Source organism: Amyelois transitella, chromosome 31, assembly GCF_032362555.1.
Source record: "Amyelois transitella isolate CPQ chromosome 31, ilAmyTran1.1, whole genome shotgun sequence".
NCBI classification, from domain to species: Eukaryota; Metazoa; Arthropoda; class Insecta; order Lepidoptera; family Pyralidae; genus Amyelois; species Amyelois transitella.
Genome location: NC_083534.1, coordinates 842,420 through 864,154, shown reverse-complemented (window position 1 = coordinate 864,154; position 21,735 = coordinate 842,420). Strand labels below are relative to the sequence as shown.

General features: G+C 39.1%; 1 protein-coding gene across 1 annotated transcript in view; it reads right to left on the bottom strand.

The window, feature by feature from the left end:
• The window catches only part of LOC106142939 (1-phosphatidylinositol 4,5-bisphosphate phosphodiesterase epsilon-1-like), a 76,564-nt gene extending 68,743 nt beyond the window's left edge, over positions 1-7,821 (bottom strand). Inside the window, exon 1 of the mRNA XM_060953228.1 lies at positions 7,678-7,821. Within this exon, the coding sequence (XP_060809211.1) occupies positions 7,678-7,755 (78 nt within the window). The 5' untranslated portion in view covers positions 7,756-7,821. The remainder of the gene's footprint in view (positions 1-7,677) is intronic.
• Between the last annotated feature and the right edge of the window lie 13,914 nt (positions 7,822-21,735).

The window sequence follows — 21,735 nt, the reverse complement described above, 5'->3', positions numbered from 1 at the left end:
TCCCGGCCAGGGCATGATGAGAAAACATTTTTTTCTGATTGGTCTGGGTCTTATTTATTTACTATTTATTATTTATATATTTATGTTCATTAAGGAAAATAAGAATAAAACTTAAAATAAAGAGAAATTCAGTTCAAGAGTTTCTTATTTCTAAAGACATTTCTTCCAGCATGCTCACGACAGGAAAGTGTAAAAAGGTTCTTGGATGTACATCTATACATATAAGTACATGCCAGTTGAAAGCAACAGCAATATTTATATAATATAAATTTTATCGATATTTCTCATCGACACATCCCCATCACTACGCCACCGGATACTTCCATTAAAAAGTGCTTTCTGCGTAATTATTGGCGATGGTATTGTCTCGCGTTACCTCGGCCGGGATGAGAGTGGGATAGCATCTTTTTTCTTTTGGAATATGAGATTTTCTCCACGTGTTTTAACCGACTGTGAAAAGAGGTACATACAAACATCCATATGGTCACGTCTATATCCGTTGAGGGGAAGACAGAACCAATAGTCTTGAAAATACTATTCACCTATTTGGCTTAATGATAGAATTGAGATTGAAATAGTGACAGGTTGCTAGCCCATCGTCTAAAAAAGAATCCCAACATTGTAAGTCTATTCCTCAGTCGCCTTTTACGACATCCATGGGAAAGAGATGGAGTGGTCCTATTCTTTTTTGTATTGGTGCCGGGAATCACACGGCAAAAAGAAATAAAAAAAGGTACTTAGTTATATTAGGAAATACGATTTATTTTAATTATTTAAAACTTTATTTCACAACAAAAAAATGAGCAAAAGGCGAACTTAATGCCGTAAAATAAGCTTTGTAATTGTTTGTAAAAAATTGTTTGTTTGTGAGGGTTAATTTCTAGTAATACTGACCGATAATGAGTATTCTTTCACCTTTCAAAAGGTACATTAATTTTGAATGTTAAACGATGTGTATGTATGTATCACGGGCAAAACAGTGGCGGGACGTTAGTTACCTATTGTAACATAACAAAACACATAATTACGTCTATATCCCCTGCGGGGTAGACATAAATCAAAAGACTGAAAGGCCACTTTCAGCTGTTCGGCATAATGATAAAGATATATATGTTTTATATAGCTAAACTTGTAAACTTAGGATTCTTCTCATAGGCAATCTCAATTCTATCATCAAGCGAAATAGCTGAACGTGGCTTATCAGTCTTGTCAAAACTGTTGGCTCTGTCTACCCCGCAAGGGATATAGACGTGACTATATGTATATATGAGTTTGAATGAAGCGAAAGGTGTATGCAGGTATTGAGACAAGTGCGAAGATGTGATTTCTGGCTATCGATTACATAGACTATCGATAAAATAACAATATCGATACTTACCCTATCACTACAATATCCACTTTTCTCCCGGTAAATACTCTCTCTACACAATTATCGACAGGTTTGCTTTTAATCGTGGCGTGTGCTCGCGTTATAAACGAACACACACAATTGGCTAAGTTAAGTTTTTTAAACCGGGTGCCGTGTGGTTCCCGGCACCAATACAAAAAAAGAATAGGTCCACTCCATCTCTTTCCCATGGATGTCGTAAAAGTCGACTAAGGGATAGGCTTACAAACTTGGGATTCTTTTTTAGGCGATAGGCTAGCAATCAGCCACTAGTTGAATCTCAATTCTATCGTTAAGCCAAATAGCTGAACGTGGCCATTCAGTCTTTTCAAGACTGTTAGCTCTGTCTACGCCGCAAGGAATATAGACGTGACCATCCATATGTATGTATGTAGTTTTTTAAAAGCTTTTATTTAGTTTGACTTGTATGTTAACAAATCTTTCAAGTTTAATTTGACCCACTTCCCGGTATCCGATTGAGCTGAAGAATCCCAAGTTTATAAGCATATCCCTTAGTCGCCTTTTACGACATACATGGGAATGAGACGGAGTGGTCCTATTCTTTTTTTAACCGGCCCATAAAAATAAAAGATACAAAAAGAAACAGCTAATATATTTAAAATTTTCAACCACTAATGCGTTTCGATTTCAAAGGGACATCATCCGTCACACCTTTTATAAGTACTTGAAGCAATTAGATTTGGATATACAGCTTCCTATCAGGGACTCCCGTGGGGGACTTCAGAGGGTTTTGGGACGAAAAAGGGGGGGAAATATAGGTTAAGAGCCACGTGAGGTTTCAATTTCCGTAATGAAGTTAAAAATTTTGTATATATTCCGGCACCGGTACAAAAAAGAATTGGACCACTCACGTCTCTTTCCTATGGATGTCGTAAAAAGCGACTGAGGGATAGGCTAACAGACTTGGGATTCTTTTTTTAGGCGATGGACTGGCAACCTGTCACTATTTGAATCTCAATTCTATCATTTAGCCAAATAGCTGAGCGTGGCCTATCAGTCTTTTCAAGACTGTTGGCTCTGTCTTCCCCACAAGAGATATAGACGTGACCATATGTATGTATGTATGTATTCGACGTCAACCAATGTTGTGAAACCAAAAGATATGACAATAATTAAGTGACTAGAGGCCGCCCGCGACTTCGTCCGCATGGAAACCCTATCAATCCCGCGGGAACTCTGGGATAAAAAGTAGCCTATGTGTTATTCTGGGTCTTCAGCTACCTACATACCAAATTTCATGGTAATCGGTTCAGTAGTTTTTGCGTGAAAGAGTAACAAACATCCATACATCCATACAAACTTTCGCCTTTATAATAGTAGTAGGAAGGATAGGTATTGAAATGTCTCATAATATTGAATAACGGTTTTGAATTAAATTTGAATTTTGAATTAAATTCACGTACAGTTGTTTGGCTTAATGATAGAATTGAGATTCGAATAGTGACAGGTTGCCCAAGTTGACTAGACCCTCGCCTACAAGAAAAATCTCAACCTTCCCTTGTCGCCTTTTACGACATACATAGGAAAGATATGGAGTACATACATACATACATAAAATCACGCCTCTTTCCCGGAGGGGTAGGCAGAGACTACATCTTTCCACTTGCCACGATCTCTGCATACTCCCTTCGCTTCATCCACATTCATAACTCTCTTCATGCAAGCTCGGCGGTTTCGGGTACTCTTGACCTGACCCTTTGCCAGGACGTATGAAAGATATGGAGTAGTCCTATTATCAAGTGTCGGGAACCACACGGCATATTAAGAAACATTTAACATACATAGGTACATATGGTCACGGCTATATCCCTTGCGGGGTAGACAGAGCCATAGTCTTGAAAAGACTGAATGGCCACGTTCAGCTATTTGGCTTAATGATAGAATTGAGATTAAATAGTGACAGATTGCTAACCCACCGCCTAAAAAAGAATCCCAAGTTTGTAAGCCTATCCCTTAGTCGCCTTTTACGACATCCATGGGAAAGAGATGGAGTGGTCCTATTCTTTTTCCGGCAACCACACGGCACTTAATAAACATTTAAATACCTAAACGAGTGAACTTAAGTTCTATTGGAAATTCTGTGCCTACCTACATCGCAATATCTATATCAATAACAAGGAAAGTCGATAAATCAATTACGTCGATATTTCCCGTCCCTACGCGTTATTGGATCTCGGCAAAAGACTTTCTCTATGTAATTATAGGTAGGATTCGGCCCCCACTTCTCGATAATTTTGTTGCTAAGATTCTTGGTAAAGACACTTTTACACGACACGATTGTTTTTCTTAGTGTCCTTAAAAGGCCGTGTGGCTCCCGGCACTGATAAAAAAAGAATAAGAGAATATATATATATAATATATACGGGGCAAATTATACTGATTGAGAGAACTCCATGTCTTTCCCATGGACGTCGTAAAAGGCGACTAAGGGATAGGATTCTTCTTGTTTTAGGCGATAGGCTTGCAACCTGTCACTATTAGAATTTCAATTTTATCATTAAGCATAACAGCTGAACGTGTCCTATAAGTCTTTCAAGACTGCTAGCTCTATCTACCCCGCAAGAGATATAGACGTGATTATACATAGAAGCAATGGTTGACTGGTAGATAATGCTTCTAGCATTAAGTCCGCCAATTGTGCTATACATTTGTATTTTGTACAATAACATTTTATTAAATAAATAATTGAGGGTGCCAAGTCCCAGACAAACGCTAGTTAATAATAAGGAGACAAAAAATGAATGCAAGAAAATCTTAGCAATTTAAGGACTCAGGAAACTTTACAAGCCTGACGTGTGAAACCGAGTTAATATTAAGTACAAAAGAAATCGGATCGTGCCGTCTAGATGCAAGAAAATCTTAGCGATAAAGGGACTCGGAGAACTCTTACTCGGCCTGCGAGTAAAAGCGCGTTCATATTAAGTAGAAAAAAAATCGATTTTGAATCGGATCGTGCCGTCTAAATGCAAGATAATCTAATCAATTTAGGGACTCAGGAAATACTACACGCCCGGCGTGTGAAACCGATTTAATATTAAGTAGTAAAAGAAATCGTTTTTGAATCGGATCGTGCCGTCTAAAGCCACAAAAATCTGAGCAATTTGAGTCCACAGGGAACTTTTACACGCCCTGCCTGTGTAGTAAACTCTGTCTCGACATAAATCGTTAACTGAATATTGTCATACGTGGCAATACACTGCCAGCCTTTTGGGCACTATAATAAAAGCTTAGAATAGCCACGGCAAAGAGAACGTAAGTTACATACGTACATATAGTCACGTCTATATCTCGTACGGGTTAGACAGAGCCAACAGTCCCGAAAAGACTGAATGACCACGTTCAGCTGCTCGGCTTAATGATGGAATTGAGATACAAATAGTGACAGGTTGCTAGCCCATCGCCTAACAAAAGGATCGCAATTTTATAAGCCTATCCCTAAGTCGCCTTTTACAACATCCATGGGATAGAGATGGAGTGGTCTTATTCTTTTTTGTTTCGTGCCGGGAACCACACGGCACAAGAACGTAAGTTACCGTACAATTATAAAGAGAATTTTAACATATTATACAGCTGAACGTGACCTTTCAATCTATTGGAGACTGTAGGCTGTGCCTACCATATATGTACATACATACATATAGGCACGTCTATGTCCCTTGTGGGGTAGACAGAGCCAACAGTCTTGAAAAGGCTGAATAACCTCGTTCAGCTATTTGGCTTAATGGTAGAATTGAGATTCAAAAAGTGACAGGTTGCTAGCCCATAGCCTTAAAAAAGAATCCCAAGTTTGTAAGCCTATCCCTTAGTCGCCTTTTACGACATCCATGGGAAAGAGATTGAGTGGCTCTATTTTTTTTTTGTTTTGGTGCCGGGAATCACACGGCACCATATATGTTCCAATGGATATCATAAAAGACGACTGAAGAAATGGCTAATAAACTAGGCATTCTTCTTGCAGGCGATGGGCTGGCAACGTGTCACTATTTGAATCTCAATTCCATCATTTATTCATAAAGCTTGAACGTGACCTTTCAAGGCTGTTGGCCCTGTCTACCCCGCAACGGATATACACGTGATTATATGTATGTATACCTAGTATAGTCCAGTCAAAATATAAAAAATGGTAACCGAAAATTATAATGATGTTACCCCTCAAGGAAGGATATATATTTACATTACCTTTCGTTAAATTACCTGGAATTCAACATAGAGATGGGCCATTACGATAATGAATTAACTTAATTTAATTAAGCTAACGTCTGATGTCGATAAGCGATACTATGATTTATCTCATATTAGATCTCAGGTTTATATATACTTATGTCTTGCGGGAGACCCCGCTGACCACACGCTAGAAACGCCGTAACAAAAATATCCAGGTTTATCGAAAATCCCCCGGGAACTATAGTTTTTATCGCCATGAAAGGTACCCTATGTCTTTCTTCAGACTTTTAATTATATATACATACTTATACATACAGTCACGTCTATATCCCTTGCGGGGTAGACAGAGCCAACAGTCCTGAAGAGACTGACAAGCCACGTTCAGCTGTTTGGCTTTATAATAGAAATGAGATTCAAATAGCGACAGCCCATCGCCTAAAATAAGAATCCCAAGCTTATAACCCTATCCCTTAGTCGTCGAACTTAGCGCCATCTGCAAAAAGAGACTAATTAAACGCCACCTACAAAAATATTCAGGATTTTCGCAAATCCCACGGGAACTATAGATTTTACCGGGATGAAAGGTATCCCATGTCCTTCTCCAGACTCTTAATTATATTATATATATGCGATATTTAAGTAGATAACCCGTAAAGAGGAAACAAACAAACAAAAAAATAAATTTTCTTTCGCATTTTTAATATTATTTGGATTTAGTAGGATAGAATTAAACATTTTTTGTTTTTAAAAAAATGTCGATAGGTATCATGTCCCATCCCTACTCATTAGTAATTTAAATATGCTATGTTTGTTACATACAACCTGCTTGTATTTAACTCGACTTGTAAAAAGAGGGTAATGTTGTTAGTGTGACCCCAAATTTAAGAGAAAAGGTTATCTTCAAAGCGAGAATTGTAAAAATATTGCAAATGAGTGCTTTCTACTGTATTTTTTGTTCTAAGCGGTCTGTACAAAAATGGTATACCTACATACATACATACATACATATGGTCACGTCTATATCCCTTGCGGGGTAGACAGAGCCAACAGTCTTGAAAAGGCTGAATGGCCACGTTCAGCTATTTGGCTTAATAATAGAATTGAGATTGAAATAGTGACAGGTTGCTAGCCCATCGCCTAAAAGAAGAAACCCAAGTTTTTAAGCCTTTCCCTTAGTCGCCTTTTACGACATCCATGGGAATGAGATGGAGTGGTCCTATTCTTTTTTGTATTGGTGCCGGGAACCACACGGCATATGGTATACCTACTTATATGTAATCACGTTTTTATCTCTTAAAGGGTAGACAGAGCCAACAGTCTCGAATAGACAGGAAGGCCCACCGTCAGCTAGTTTTGGAATTGAGATTCGGCGACTAAGGTAAAGACTAATAAATTGTGATTCTCCTTTAAGGCGATGGGCTAGCAACCTGTCACTATTTGAATTTCAATTCTATCATTAATCCTATCATCCGAATCTGGCCTATCAGTATTTCAAGACGGCTGGCTCTGTCTTTCCCGCAAGGGATATAGACGTGTGTGGCGACATCTCTACGCCAAAAGTCACAACAGTCAATCACGAGGGTAATGATTGTGTTTTTTTTTTTCAGTTTATCTTTTCCTTATGGTGCAATAAAGAGTCTATCTATCTATCTATCTAGATGCCTTCGAAATCTGGTGCTGGAGGAAGATGCTACAGATACCCTGGACTGCCTTCCGTACCAATGCATCTATCCTGCGTGGACTCCAAATCAAAACGAGACTGTCCACCACCTGTCTCCGCAGGATACTGGAATTTTTCGGCCACATTGCACGGAAAGACGGTCACAACATGGAGCAGCTAATGGTGACAGGCAAGGTTGACGGAAAAAGACCTAGAGGTCGCAGCCCTACAAGATGGTCGGATCAAATCCGATCGTCACTAAACACCGATCTCCATAAGGCCCTCCACGACGCAAAGGATCGCAACAGGTGGAAGGAAGAGATCAAAGAGAAAGTGATTCGGCGGGGGAGGCACGACCCTCAGCAATGAGGTATACGACGCGAGGAGGAGGATCTATCTATCTATGTAGATTTGTCTACCCCGTAAGGGATTGGGATGTACTTACGTCGTTAAACCTCCTTATAAGCGCTCTGACAGAGCTCTTAATTTGCTGCGTATGCGTCGGTGGCGCCCTCCTTATCATGTTACGTTCAGTGACGGCTCCCAACACCCCCTCCCCTCCTAAATCGAGGGTCACTTGCCGTAAATAGTCAATTGGGGGGACCTGGAACAAGCAAAGATATAATAAATATACATCTTGTATATAAAATTCTCTTGCATGAAGAGAGTTATGAATGTGGATGAAGCGAAGGAAATATGCAGAGATTGTGGCAAGTGGAAAGAGGTAGTCTCTGCCTAACCGTCTGGGAAAGAGGCATGATTTTATGTATCATATAAACAGAATTTATCAAACAAACAAACACACAAACTCTTCAGTTTTATAATATTAGTATAGATATAAAATTCTCGTGTCACAATGTTCGTTCCCGTATTCCTCCGAAACGGCTAGACCGATTCTCATGAGATTTTGTGAGCATATTCAATAGGTCTGAGAATCGGCTAACATCTATTTTTCATACCCCTTAGTGATAACAGTTGTCCACCCTGAACATTTTAACTAGAAATTAATTAAAAATTATTTATATAGCAAAACAACGTTTGCCGGGACAGCTAGTACTATATGTATGTTTAGGCCTAATGATGCATAAAAACAAAAACCTTTTCAAAAGCCAAAGTAAAAAAAAATATTGTCGCGATAGCACTAACTGTCACTGTCATATTTATCGTTGTCAAAAATTCTTTTTGTGTTGAATAGACCATAATATCGAGGAAGGCTTTAGGCTATATAACATCACGCTGCAACTATGAGGAGCGAAGAAATAATGGAGAATGTGAAAAAAACAGGTAAAATTATTCAATACTTCAATGATGCCCAAAATAACTATTCTACGCGGTCGAAGTCGCGGGCACAGCTAGTGAACAACACACACTATGATTTGTAACTAAATAATTTATATTCAAAATAGCCTGCGGTAATCGACTTACCTGTAATAGGTTTCTGAATAAATTATAACTCCGATCAAAATTGTTCCCCACCTTTTCTAACGCCGCACAAATGTATAACTATCTCTTTCTTTTATATACAAAATGGCGTTTTTGTTGTACTTTCAAACGCCGTCCAAGTTATCCATACCAATAGTAATAAATGGATGTCGTAAATGGCGATTAAGGGATATGCTTATAAACTTTATAGTCTTCGTTTAGGCGATGGGCTATCAACCTGTCACTATTTGAATCTCAATTCTATCATTAAGCCAAACAGCTGAACGTGACCTATCAGTCTTTACAAGACTGTTGGCTCTGTCTACCCCGCAAGGAATCTAGACGTGATTATATGAATTGTATGTATGTATATATATTATTATATATACATAATAAAAAAATATTTTTGTACCTATAGCATAACATATTATCACATCTAAATCCCCTGCGGGGTAGACAGTCTTGCGAAGACTGAAAGGCCACGTTCAGCTGCATGGATAATAGAATTGAAATTTAAATAGTGACAGGTCGCTAGACCATCGCCTAAAAGAGGAAAGCTAAGTTTGTAACCCTATCCCTTAGTCGCCTTTCACAACATTTGTGGAAAAGGGATGGATGGGACCACTATTCTATGTTCTATTGGTGCCGGGAACCACACGGCAACTTTTTTAAAGACGGTTTAGAATCTCATAGGAAAAAATTTACCTAAATGTTATGAAAAACGTCGTACATTAATACCGCTCAATCTTAATCATCGTGGGTGTAGAAGACTTTATTATGATTTTAATTTGACTTTTTTTTTGCTTGCAAACTTTTTTATTTCGACTTAGAGAGAAATTCAGAGAAAGTTAGTTGGCAGAGTCGGCTATGGGATTACAATATTCATGGGAAATTGTAGCTTTTAACCATAGCTTCGCTCGCGTGAATTTAGCAAGAGAAAAATAAAACGACAAAATTAGCACCCACATACAAACATACATAAAATCACGCCTCTTTCCCGGAGGGGTAGGCAGAGACTACCTCTTTCCACTTGCCACGATCTCTGCATAGTTCCTTCGCTTCATCCACATTCATAACTCTCTTCATGCAAGCTCGGCGGTTTAGGGTACTTTTGACCTGACCCTTTACCAGGACGTCCTTAATTTGATCAAGATATGTTCGTCTAAGTCTTCCCACTCCGACCTTTCCCTCCACACTCTCCTTGTATATCTGCTTAGTCAACCTGCTTTCATTCATACTCTCCACATGACCGAACCATCTCAACATACCCTTTAGCACCCACCTACGAAAGAATACAGTTAACTTTTCTATAATTACCACGGGAATTGAATTTTTTACCGCGATGACCTTCTCCACAATCTTAATCTACACTTATATTATAAAGTGCCGTGTGGTTCCCAACACCAATACAAAAAAGAAAAGATGATTAGCTCTTTCGAACAAACAAACTCTTCAGCTTTATTATACATACATACATACATACGGTCACGTCTATATCCTTTGCGGGGTAGACAGAGCCAACAGTCTTGAAAAGACTGAATGGCCACGGTCAGCTGTTTGGCTTAATGATAGAATAGAGATTCAAATAGTGACAGGTTGTTAGCACATCGCCTAAAAGAAGAATCCCAAGTTTATAAGCCTATCCCTTAGTCTCCTTTTACGACATCCATGGGAACAAGAAGGAGTGGTCCCATTCTTTCCTTTTTTATTAGTTCCGGGAACCACACGGCACTAATTAATAAAGATGATGATGTAAATTAAAATAATATAACCCAGTCAAGAAAATCAATAACTCCATATCTTAAATAACTTTCCACGACGTCGAGTAACTCTTAACAACCAGTAATTGTCTGAATTGCTTAATCTCGCGATGATGAATTGCCTTATTTCCATGTCGTGCGTCGTAAAGCTGACGCCTTTATGATAGCGTTTTGTATAAACGTTTGACGGCCTCTGTGGCGCGGCGGTAGTACGCTTGTCTGCGACACCGGAGGTCCCGGGTTCGAATCCCGGCCGGGGCGTGATGAGAAACGAACTTTCTCTGTTTGGCCTGGGTCTTAGATGTTTATCTGTGTAAGTATCTATTATAAAATACAGTATCGTTGAGTAAGTATCTCGGAACACAAGTCTCGAACTCACTTCGAGGCTAACTCAATCTGTGTTATTTGTACCGTATATATTTATTTATGAATGATTTTTTTGAAATTTCGCGTTGCATAATAGTATTTATAAATTAAACATGTATTAAACGCGTGCGTAACGTACCTACATATTATATTAGAGGTTTCGAATCATATTACTGTTGTTATTTATTAAATACTAGCTGTGCCTGCGACTTCGTCCGCGTGGAATAGTTATTTTGGGCATCATTGAAGCCCTCAAGGATGCTCCTTCCCCGATTTTTTTCACATTTTCTATTATTTCTTCGCTCCTAATAGTTGCAGCTAGACGTTATACAAACATATAATAAAACTGTAACTGAACATTGAACTTGTGAAAATATTTAAGAAAAAAAAATATAAAGGGTCTTTGTAGGGTCAATAGAAGCCAAAACAATTTTTTTAGAATTTTTGTCTGTCTGTATGTTTGTACGCGCATCACGCAAAATCCCACGCAATCTTCCCATACTCCCATAGGGGAGTCCAAGTAGATTGGTCAGTGCTTTTCAATGGCATCATCGCTGCCTACGACTGTAGGCAGGTCGATGGGGCGGCCGTGACGGCCTGGGTCTTCACGACTTCATACACTGGGAGTTCCCATCGGCGGCGGCGTCGTCACTGGTCGACGACGTCTGCCGCAAGGCAGCGAGGGGAGAGTTTCACCCGACGGCCCGGAGGGCGGGCGTGGAGCGGCGAGATGCCGCGCAGGTGGCTGTGTGATGACGCGTCCGCCCTCTCGAATATCTAGGTTCTCCCACTTCAGGTCCCTGAGGATCGTCGAGTTCCTCACGTAGCGCGGGGCTCCGACGACTGCTCTGAGGCTTAGGTTCTCTTGGGCTCTGAGTCTTCTCCTGTTGGTCTCAGAGCAGAATGCGTACCACGCCGGGGCCGCGTACGTGAGGCGGGATCTGACGTACGTTTGGTAGATCCCGAGCTTCGTCCTCAGGGGGAGGCTGGAGGAGAGAACTGCGTGAAGTCTCCCCCTGGCTGCCTTGTTCATGAAGCTTGCGCTCGCCTCCCGCCTCTTTTCTACCCTGCCGCCGCTAGCCGCGTCGAGCGCGGTAACCGTTACGCAAAAATAATCCTTATAGCATGATTCAGTATTTACGCGCGATGGCTTGCTAGCGTATTTCATTTCATGTATAAGTTTGGTGTTTCTATACCGATTTCGATGATTCTTTTTTTATTGAATAGGTACTTATATTAACTTTTAAGAATTACGAATGAGTGTGAGTGTTATTGGTATTATAAACATCAGAGTAAAGAAATATAATCAGAAATCTCCGAACTGCTAAGCTATTAGGAATTACACGTGTTATTGTGAGTCAACCATAAAAGATAGACTTATGCTGTCTTGGGATATTTTTTTATTAATTTTATGTAGAATATTTCCGTTATACATGGTTTCGCTGTATCTTTAACCATTAAGGCTGAACACGCGACGGAAGCTTAAAAAATCAAGTAACTTCTCCCGTTTTCCCAACATTTCCTTTCACTGCTCTGCTCCTAGTGATTGTAGCGTAATGAAAAGTATACTATAACCTGCTCAGGAGTATGAAGAATAACTGTACCAAGTTTCGTTCAAATCCATCAAGTAGTTTTTGTTTCTATAAAGAACATACAGACAGACAGACAGACAGACAAAAATTTTACTAATTGCATTTTTGGCATCAGTATCGATCACTAATCACCCCCTGATAGTTATTTTGAAAATATATTCCATGTACAGAATTGACCTCTCTACAGATTTATTATAAGTATAGATAGATAGATAGATAGAAGATAGAAGATTATAAGTTTTAATTTTGATTATTGTCATGTACATGTCGTCTAGCATGTAGTTATAAGATGTTGTGTCCATTTTAATTAAAGTTACTTTATAATTACTTAATTGTATCAATAACTTCACCAAAAACTCCAACAGTTACAATGAAATGTAGAATCCGAGCGATAAATTAATACACGATATTAAATAAAGTGCCGTGTGGTTCCCGGCACCAATACAAAAAAGAATGGGACCACTCCATCTCTTTCCCATGGATGACATTAAAGTCGCCCTAAGGGATAGGCTTATAAACTTGGGATATTTTTTTTAGGTGATGGGCTAGCACTATTTGAATATCAATTCTATCATTAAACCAAACAGCTGAACGGGGCCTATCAGTCTTTTCAAGACTGTTGGTCTTACTACCCCGACGGTATACAAACGTTACTATATGTATGTATGTATGTTCAAACGAATGAATTAAAATCAAATAAAATATTTTTTGTTCATCATCATTATCAAAAAATCACGCCTCTTTCCCGAAGGGGTAGGCAGATACTACCTCTTTCCACTTGCCACGATCTCTGCACACTTCCTTCGCTTCATCCACATTCATAACTCTCTTCATACAAGCTCGGCGGTTTCGGGTACTCTTGACCTGCCCCTTTACCAGGACGTCCTTAATTTGATCAAGATACGTTCGTCTAGGTCTTCCCACTCCGACCTTTCCCTCCACACTCTCCTTGTATATCTGCTTAGTCAACCTGCTATCATTCATCCTCTCCACATGACCGAACCATCTCAACATACCCTTTTCTATTCCTGTAACTACATCTTCTTTCACATCATATTGTTCTATTGGGGAACCGCGCGACAGACGATGTTGTGTCGGAGGTTGTATATATAGCTCCAATCCGTGAAATCTCTGAAATCGCGATTTAGATTCTTCGCTGCTATTGGTTGAGCGCGTCAATTTCTTCGCGATGATTGACATTTGTTGTGTGATTTGCTGTTGTGACGAGTGGCGTAGAGATGTCGCCACACCGCGGTATATCAGACCTCAGCCCTAGCTACGCCTACAGCTTTACGAGACTTCGACTACAATTTATTAGGAGATCAGCCGCTGTATTCTGTCTAGTTCAATCTGATTTGTAACTTTCGAGTTAGTTTGTTTTTAACGCCTTGAGAAAAAAGGGTGGTTCTTGTGAGTATATACATACATATAATCACGTCTTTATCCCTTACGTGGTAGACAGAGCCAACGGTCTTGAATAGACTGATAGGCCACGTTCAGCTGTTTGGTTTTTAAGATAGAATTGAGATTCAAATATTGACGGGTTGCTAGCCCATCGCCTAGAAGAAGAATACCAAGTTTATAAGCCTATCCCTTAGTCGCCTTTTACGACATCCATGGGAACGAGATGGAGTGGTCCTATTCTTTTTTTTATTGGTGCCGGGAACCACACGGCACGGCATTTCTTGTGAGTAATGTTTTAAATACTATTTTGTTAGAACTTAAAAAGTAAAGTGACAGATAAAGTATTGACAGAATAGAAAACAATAATTTATTTTCAGAATTGGATACAAGGTATCACTTATTGAAATCATATGACAGAATTCAGATTAATAATGGTACATCGTAGACCATCGTAGACGTTTATTGCTACGTCGTAGCTCTTCGTAGACGCATGTTGCTACGCCGTAGCTCTTCGTAGACGTATGTAGCTACGCCGTAGCTCTTCGTAGACGTATGTTGCTACGCCGTAGCTCTTCGTAGACGTATGTTGCTACGGCGTACGTATGACAACTAACAAGATCCCAACAAAATATAAATGTGATAATAAGTTTATTTGTATGTTTGTTACCTCTTCACGCGTTATCTACTGAACCAATGTTTTTGAAATATCACGTATATATAATTAAGAGTCTGGAGAAGGACATAGGGTGCCTTTCATTGCGATAAAAACAATAGTACTTGTAACTATATGACGTGTGGTTCCCGGCAGCATTAAAAAAAGAAAAGGACCACTTCATCTCTTTCCCATAGATTTCGTAAAAGGAGACTAAGGGATAGGCTTATAAACTTGTGATTATTCTTTTACTTAATGGGATAGCAATCTGTCACTATTTAAATCTATCTTATTTAAAGTGGCGTTAAATCAGCGCTAAATGCTAGTCCTACTAATATTATAAATGCGAAAGTTTATGAGTATGTCAGGATGTCAGTATGGATGTTTGTTACTCTTTCACGCAAAAACTACTGAACCGATTACGATGAAAGTTGGTATGTAGGTAGCTGAAGACCCAGAATAACATATAGGCTACTTTTTATCCCGGAGTTCCCGCGGGATTGATACGGTTTCCATGCGAACGAGGTCGCGGGCGGCCTCTTATTTATTATGTACTAGAGGCCGCCCGCGACTTCGTCCGCATGGAAACCCTATCAATCCCGCGGGAACTCTGGGATAAAAAGTAGCCTATGTGTTATTCTGGGTCTTCAGCTACCTACATACCAAATTTCATGGTAATCGGTTCAGTAGTTTTTGCGTGAAAGAGTAACAAACATCCATACAAACTTTCGCCTTTATAATAGTAGTAGGATATTTATTTGTATATACATATCTTCGTCTCGACAAAACGCCTAATAGGTTTCTCAGACGTCTGAATCAATATTTAAACTCGTACCGTAAAGTAAATACATTTAACACTTCTCAAGACTTTACGGGGTATATTCCGGGGAGGGGGGGGGGGGGGGGGGGGGGCGTGTGGTTCCTGGCACCTACAATTATTATTAATATATAAATATTATTAATATTAATATTGATTTATACTAACATAGCCAGTAAGGTAAATTGTTACTAACACTATGGATTGCAAAATCTGAAATAAAGAATTTCATCCATGTCCTTCTCATTTCCCATGGATATAGACAAGGGACATAGACGTGCCTATATGAGTGAATGAATGAATTTCCGGGGGGATAGGCAGTGACTACATACGGTTCATACATACATACAAACATACATAGTCACGTCTATATCCCTTGCTGTGTAGACAGAGCCGACAGTCGTAAAAAGACTGAACGGCAACGTTCAGCTGTTTGGCTTGATGATAGAATTGAGATTCAAATAATGACAGGTTGCTAGCCCATCGCCCGAAAGAAGGAGAAGCCTATCCCTTAGTCGCTTTTTACCACACCCATAAAAAAGTCATGGTTGCTAGCCCGTTGCCTAAAAGAAGAATGCCAAGTTAAAAAAACCTTTCCCTGTGTCGCCTTTTACGAAATCGATGAATGTCTCTTTTAGTGACGTGGGTTAACGTATCACATTACGAACGATTTACTCTTTTTGTGTCCACAGTCTGGGAATCAATTTGTAGGACCGTTGACTTTGTATAGAGTTGGTGATGTCATGACACAGTATAAAAATTAAGAAGTAAATAATAATAAATAAATAAATCTATACTAATATTATAAATGCGAAAGTTTGCGAGTATGTCAGGAGGTCAGTATGGATGTTTGTTACACTTTCACGCAAAAACTACTGAACCGATTTAGATGAAATTTGGTATGTAGGTAGCTGAAGACCCGGAATGACATATAGGCTTCATCCCGGAGTTCCCGCGGGATTGATAGGGTTTCCATGCGGACGAAGTCGCGGGCGGCCTCTAGTTCTATACTAATATTATAAAGCTGAATAGTTTGTTTGTTTGAACGCGCTTATCTCGGGAACTACTGGTTCGAATTGGAAAATTCTTTTTGTGTTTATTGGCTATATAACATCACGTTGCAACTATAAGGAGCAAAGAAATAATGGAAATAGTGAAAAATAAAGTTGGAATTTTTCTTTTAGGCGATGACTATTTGAATCTCAATTCTATCATTAAGCTAAACAGCTGAATGTGGCCTATCAGTCTTTTCAAGACTGTTGGCTCTGTCTACCCCGCAAGGGATATAGACGTTACTATATGTATGTAAGTTCTGTTAACCCATCGCCTAAAAGAAGAATCTCGTGTTTATAAGCCTACCCCTTGGTTGCCTATTACGACAAAATATTATGTTGTTTATAAAAGTCAAGTGGGCCGACGTGATACCTATATTAATCCAAATCGATATAAAGTAGAACAGCGATCAATCATGGAACGTTTCATTACACACAAATCTTAGTTTTTTTTTGGCAAAAAAAATATATAAGAGAACTAGCTGTGCCCGCAACTTCGTCCGCGTGGAACAGATATTTTGGGCATCATTGAAGCACTCAAGGATGAATAATTTTCCCCGTTATTTTCACATTTTCCATTATTTTTCTGCTCCTTATAGTTGCAGCGTGATGTTATATAGTCTATAGCGGTCCTCGATAAATGGTCTATTCAACGCAAAAAGAATTTTTCAATTCGAACAAAAAAATGACGAAGTTCCATACAAACTTGCACCCCCTACATCATCCCCTTGGGATAGAATTTCAGGATAAAAAGTAGCCTATATTCTAATCCAGGTTACTAACTATATCTGTGCCGAATTTCGTTCAGATCCGTTCGGTAGATTTTGCGTGATGCGCGTACAAACATACAGACAGACAGACGGACAGACAGACAGACAGACAAAAATTCTAAAAAAAATTGTTTTGGCTTCTATTGACTCTAAAAAGACCCGTTATAATTTTTTGTATTAAATATCTTCAAATCTTCAATGTACAGACAAAGTTCAGTTACAGTTTTATTATATGTATGGATATACATTACGATTTCTTTGGAAGCGACAGTGAACTTAGTCTTGAGTAATTAATTTATTTGACGTCAACCAAAAGATTTGACAATTATTAAGCGATACGAAGTGTCCTATAATCTATACATATAATAAATCTGTAGAAAGGTCAATTCTGTACATTGAAAATATTGAAAAAATAAATAGCAGGGGGTGTTACTGGATCGATACCAAACACAAAAATGTGATTAAAAAATTTTTTGTCTGTCTGTCTGTATGTTCAGGCATCACGTGAAAACTAACGGTTCGATTTTGATGAAACTTGGTATAATTATACCTTATTATCCTGGGCGTAAAATAGGATACTTTTTATCCCGAAAAAATACGAAGAAAAAATCTTAATTTTTCAGTTTATCCATAGACGTTGTTCTGTAGAACCGCGAACACACGTTGCGTTACCCGCAGTGGATTTAGCGCCGTAACCTGTAGCGCCTAAAGTCGGCTTTGGCTTGAACCGTTTGCTGCACAAGCGGGCCGCTACTAATTACTATGAAAAAATACTACATAGCTACATTAATTCCCATCAAGCTGAAAATGAGTATAATTATTTAAAACACAATCAAAAGCATTATTTCAAAATTCCCCATGATTCCGGTTTAAGGAAAAAAATTAACTCACGGTCAAAGGTAAAAAATGGGTGTATCGCAATTTTCTTTAAAACGGCAAGTTTTTCAAATCGGAAAATTACCTCAGACATAAATTGTAGATCATAAAGTTATCTATAAAAAAGGTATCAATATTTTTTTTCAACAAAGCTACCGTTTCTGTGATATAACGATGCAAAAAGTTGCAAGCGTCATAATATGCATCCGTTTCCTTGCCACCTCTGAGGTAGTATACTATTAGCGCGTTTTTTTTTAACCTTTTTATTATTAAACTTGAAAAAGTCTGAAATAGGTTAGAATAAACACGTGTTTTCACTACGCAGTGGTACTCAAGACTAACTTTCGCATTTATTATTAAAAAAAAAATAGAATAACCCTAAGTGAAGAAAATCATCTTAGGACAATAATAGAGATTACAATTATCAAATTCAATACAATAATCAAATTAAAACTAAAACTACTTATAAAAAGAAAGAAAAAAGATGACTACAAACTAAAATTTAATTTATAAATTGTACAGTCCTTGCATAGCATCAACATGCGGGAATGTGCCCAGAAGGCTGGCAGCATTGCCAATTCGAATGGCAAAGCTGATTCTCTGAGCCAGATAATTTCCAGCCCTCCGGTCAAGAGATACCTCAATCAGCTTTTTCGACAATTGTCGGAAAAGCTGATGGGCAGATAAGCCCCCCGGTCCCAGAGTTTCTACCCCAAAAGGTTCAAAAGTATAGATATTACCGATAACTAAATACATACATACATACATAAAATCACGCCTCTTTCCCGGAGGGGTAGGCAGAGACTACCTCTTTCCACTTGCCACGATCCCTGCATACTTCCTTTGCTTCATCTACATTCATAACTCTCTTCATGCAAGCTCGGCGGTTTCGGGTAGGTTTTGACCTGACCCTTTACCAGGACGTCCTTAATTTGATCAAGATTATGTTCGTCTTGGTCTTCCCACCCCGACCTTTCCCTCCACACTCTCCATATATATCTGCTTAGTCAACCTGCTTTCATTCATCCTCTCCACATGACCGAACCATCTCAACATACCCTTTTCTTTTCCTGTAACTACATCTTCTTTCACATCACAACATTCCCTTATCACACTGTTCCTTATCCGGTCACTCAATTTCACACCCAACATACTCCTTAACGCTCTCATTTCCACTGCATTTATTCTGCTTTCGTGCTTCTTTTGCCATACCCAACTTTCACTCCCATACATTAATGTCGGGACCAACACGCCCCTGTGCACAGCCAGTCGAGCCTTTTTAGATAGTTTCTGACTGCTCATAAAGGCATGCAAAGCTCCATTCACCATGTTCCCCGCGTTCACTCTCCTTTCAATATCACTATCACACTTGCCATCTGATGTAAACTTTGATCCCGATAACTACATATTTGCGCCTTTTGAGGTTTTTTGCCTCATTTGAAGCAGAACGGCCTTAGATTTAGTAACCTGAAGATGAGACGGCGCAAGTGTGTCGACACAAGTAGCATCCCACACCAAAGGCCGCCCCAATCTCCAGGGTACCAAAGTCATACCATCCGGGCTCTTGGCATCATCCCGAGCCAGACCGTTTGGTTCTAGAACGGCTGGAACATGGATGGTGGCAAGAGCACGGAGGATTATATCATTTAGGGCGGCATGGCGCCCTATAAAGCAGCTATACGACCCTAGCCACGTACACAATTAAACAGAGAGACAGATGTTGTCTCAAGGTTTCACTACAGTATAAATGAAGGGACTGGGTTTCATTATACTTATGTATATTTTATATTTTGAATTCAAGTTAAAATTACCGACAGAACAATATTTTTACTTATATTACTGCTACTCTCTTCATACAAGCTCGGCGGTTTCGGGTACTTTTGACCTGACCCTTTACCAGGACGTCCTTAATTTGATCAAGATACGTTCGTCTAGGTCTTCCCACTCCGACCTTTCCCTCCACACTCTCCTTGTATATCTGCTTAGTCAACCTGCTTTCATTCATCCTCTCCACATGACCGAACCATCTTAACATACCCTTTTCTATTCCTGTAACTACATCTTCTTTCACATCACAACATTCCCTTATCACGCTGTTCCTTATCCTGTCACTCAATTTCACACCCATCATACTCCTTAACGCTCTCATTTCCACTGCATTTATTCTGCTTTCATGTTTCTTTTGCCATACCCAACTTTCACTCCCATACATTAATGTCGGGACCAACACGCCCCTGTGCACAGCCAGTCGAGAGTTATGAATGTGGACGAAGCGAAAGAAGTATGCAGAGATCGTGGCAAGTGAAAAGAGGTAGTCTCTGCCTACCCCTCCGGGAAAGAGGCGTGATTTTATGTATGTATGTATGTATGTATTACTGCTACATAGAGTATATACGAGACGTGCTTATGCATATTATGACGCTTGCAACTTTTTGCATCGTAATATCTCAGAAACGGTAGCTTTATTGAGAAAAAATATTGATTCCTTTTTATAGATATCTTTATGATCTACAATCTATGTCGAAGGTAATGTTCCTATAAAACTTACCGTTTTGAAGAAAATCGTGAAAATCCCATTTTCTTACCTTTGACCTTGGGTAATTTTTTTCCTTAAACCGGAATCATGGGGAATTTTGAAATAATGCTTTTGATTGTGTTTTAAACAATTATACTCATTTTCAGCTTGATGGGAATTAATGTAGCTTCATTCCTATTTTTTGGTCTAAATTGACCGGACTGAAAATAAAATGGTGAAATAAACCATCTACGCGAAGACCGACATCCGCGCGGACGGAGTCGCGGGGGAAAGCTAGTAATGAATAAAAATTTTGAATATTGGTTGAAAAATCGTAAGAAATTTTATTTAAAGTATATTTGTATACTTATATTAACGTCTTCATTCCTTACGGGGTAGACAGAGTCGCTTGTTTCGATGTGTAGAGTTGGATGGCTAAGCTTGGGATTCTTCTTTAAGGCGACGGGCTAGCAACCTGTCACTATTTAAATCTCAATTCCATCATTAAGCCAAATAGCTGAACGTGGCCATTCAATTTCATAAGACTTTTGTCTCTGTCTACCCTGCCAGGGATATAGACGTGATTATATGTATGAATGCTACATCTGCACCCCTTATAGACAGAGGCAATAGTTTCGATGAGTAGGGACGGATGGCTTAATGGTGGAAATTATATTCTTTAATTAAGAGTACCTTACACCGTGTCTGTTTCGATCTTAAGAACTGAACCACACTGTATCTTTCCCATGAATGTCGTAAAAGGCGACTAAATCTTATAAACTGGGTTAGCAACGTGTCACTATTTGAATATCTATCTATACTAATATTTTAAAGAGTTGAACAGTTTGTTTGAACGCGCTAATCTCGGGAACTACTGGTTCGAATTGAGAAATTCTTTTTGCGTTGAATATACCATTTATCGAGGAAGACTTTAGGCTATATAAAATCACGCTGCAACTATAAAGAGCAAAGAAATAAGGGAAAAAATGAAAAAAAAAACGGTGAAAATTATTCATCTTTGAGGGCTTCAATGATGCCCGAAATAACTGTACCACGCGGACGAAGTCGCGGGCACAGCTAGTCCATAATAAAGCGATACAGCTGAATGTAGCCTTTCAGTTTTTTTCAAGACTGTTGGCTCTGTCAGGCCGTCAAACTTTTCGCTCGGTCAAAAAGTGTCGATGTACTGAATTATTTAGTCTGTGTCATGTCGTGTTAATTATAGCTATTCACACTGAACGCAATAAGTGTTCAAATTTATTATACTATGGCTCTCT